Raw genomic sequence first — 750 nt, 5'->3', positions numbered from 1 at the left:
TTTTCCTTTACTGTTTCTTTAGCATATGTATATATACTAACCCCAGCTGTATCACTGAGCTAGATCTCAGCCTGGTGTCCATTTATCTTAATTCCATCCAATCTCATCCCATGCTGTGTTAATCTGTTTTCTCCATGTGAGTCAGCACCAGTGTCCTGCACTCTGTTCCTGGGTTATTGGCTCTGACAGTGGTGGGAGCAGGTGGATGACCTGTACCATGGGACTCTGAGCCTCTCTATGGGCTGTGGATGGTGAGCTGCTGGGTGCCACACATGGCAGGAAAGGCCAAGGGGTCTAGGGAAGACTTCCCTCTGGTCGCACAATGTGGCCTACAGCCAGTCATTTCCTGGCTTTCATGTTCTTATCTGTAAAATATGCCCCTAAGGACCATGGGGCCTCTGAAACAATGCTGAGGATTGGGTGTCCATCAGAGGGAAGGGCCACTGTCAGAGAGGCTAGAGCCATCAGGTAAGGGTTTGGGTCAGCTGGAGTGACTCTCAAGGAAACAGGTTCTGGACTAACAAGGCTCAAAGGAGGGTGGCATGGCCCACACGACCCTGGATGAAGCAGTACGTGAAGGCGCCTCTCCCATCACCCTTCTTGCTGCAGGTGGGCTTCCTGAAGATCCTGCACAAATATGAGATTACCTTCACTGTACCCCCAGTGCGTAGGCTGAGCAAGGACATCCGGGAGACGCCCATTCCCAGCCTGCACCTCAAGCTCCTCAGTGTTGTGCCTGTCCCTGAAGGT

The 750-nt window shown here is 52.1% G+C and overlaps 1 protein-coding gene across 4 annotated transcripts in view; it reads left to right on the top strand.

The window, feature by feature from the left end:
- The window catches only part of CUNH20orf27 (chromosome unknown C20orf27 homolog), a 14,096-nt gene that overhangs the window by 11,412 nt on the left and 1,934 nt on the right, over positions 1-750 (top strand). For 2 of the 4 annotated variants that reach the window (XM_004634262.2, XM_023718649.1), the window contains exon 4: positions 610-748. In XM_004634262.2, the coding sequence (XP_004634319.1) occupies positions 610-748 (139 nt within the window). The remainder of the gene's footprint in view (positions 1-609; positions 749-750) is intronic. The other 2 variants (XM_023718651.1, XM_023718650.1) reach the window with 2 other exon arrangements.

The sequence above is a fragment of the Octodon degus genome, unplaced genomic scaffold, assembly GCF_000260255.1.
Source record: "Octodon degus isolate 3935 unplaced genomic scaffold, OctDeg1.0 scaffold00060, whole genome shotgun sequence".
In the NCBI taxonomy this organism is placed as follows: domain Eukaryota; kingdom Metazoa; phylum Chordata; class Mammalia; order Rodentia; family Octodontidae; genus Octodon; species Octodon degus.
This window is presented reverse-complemented; position numbering and strand designations above follow the sequence as displayed.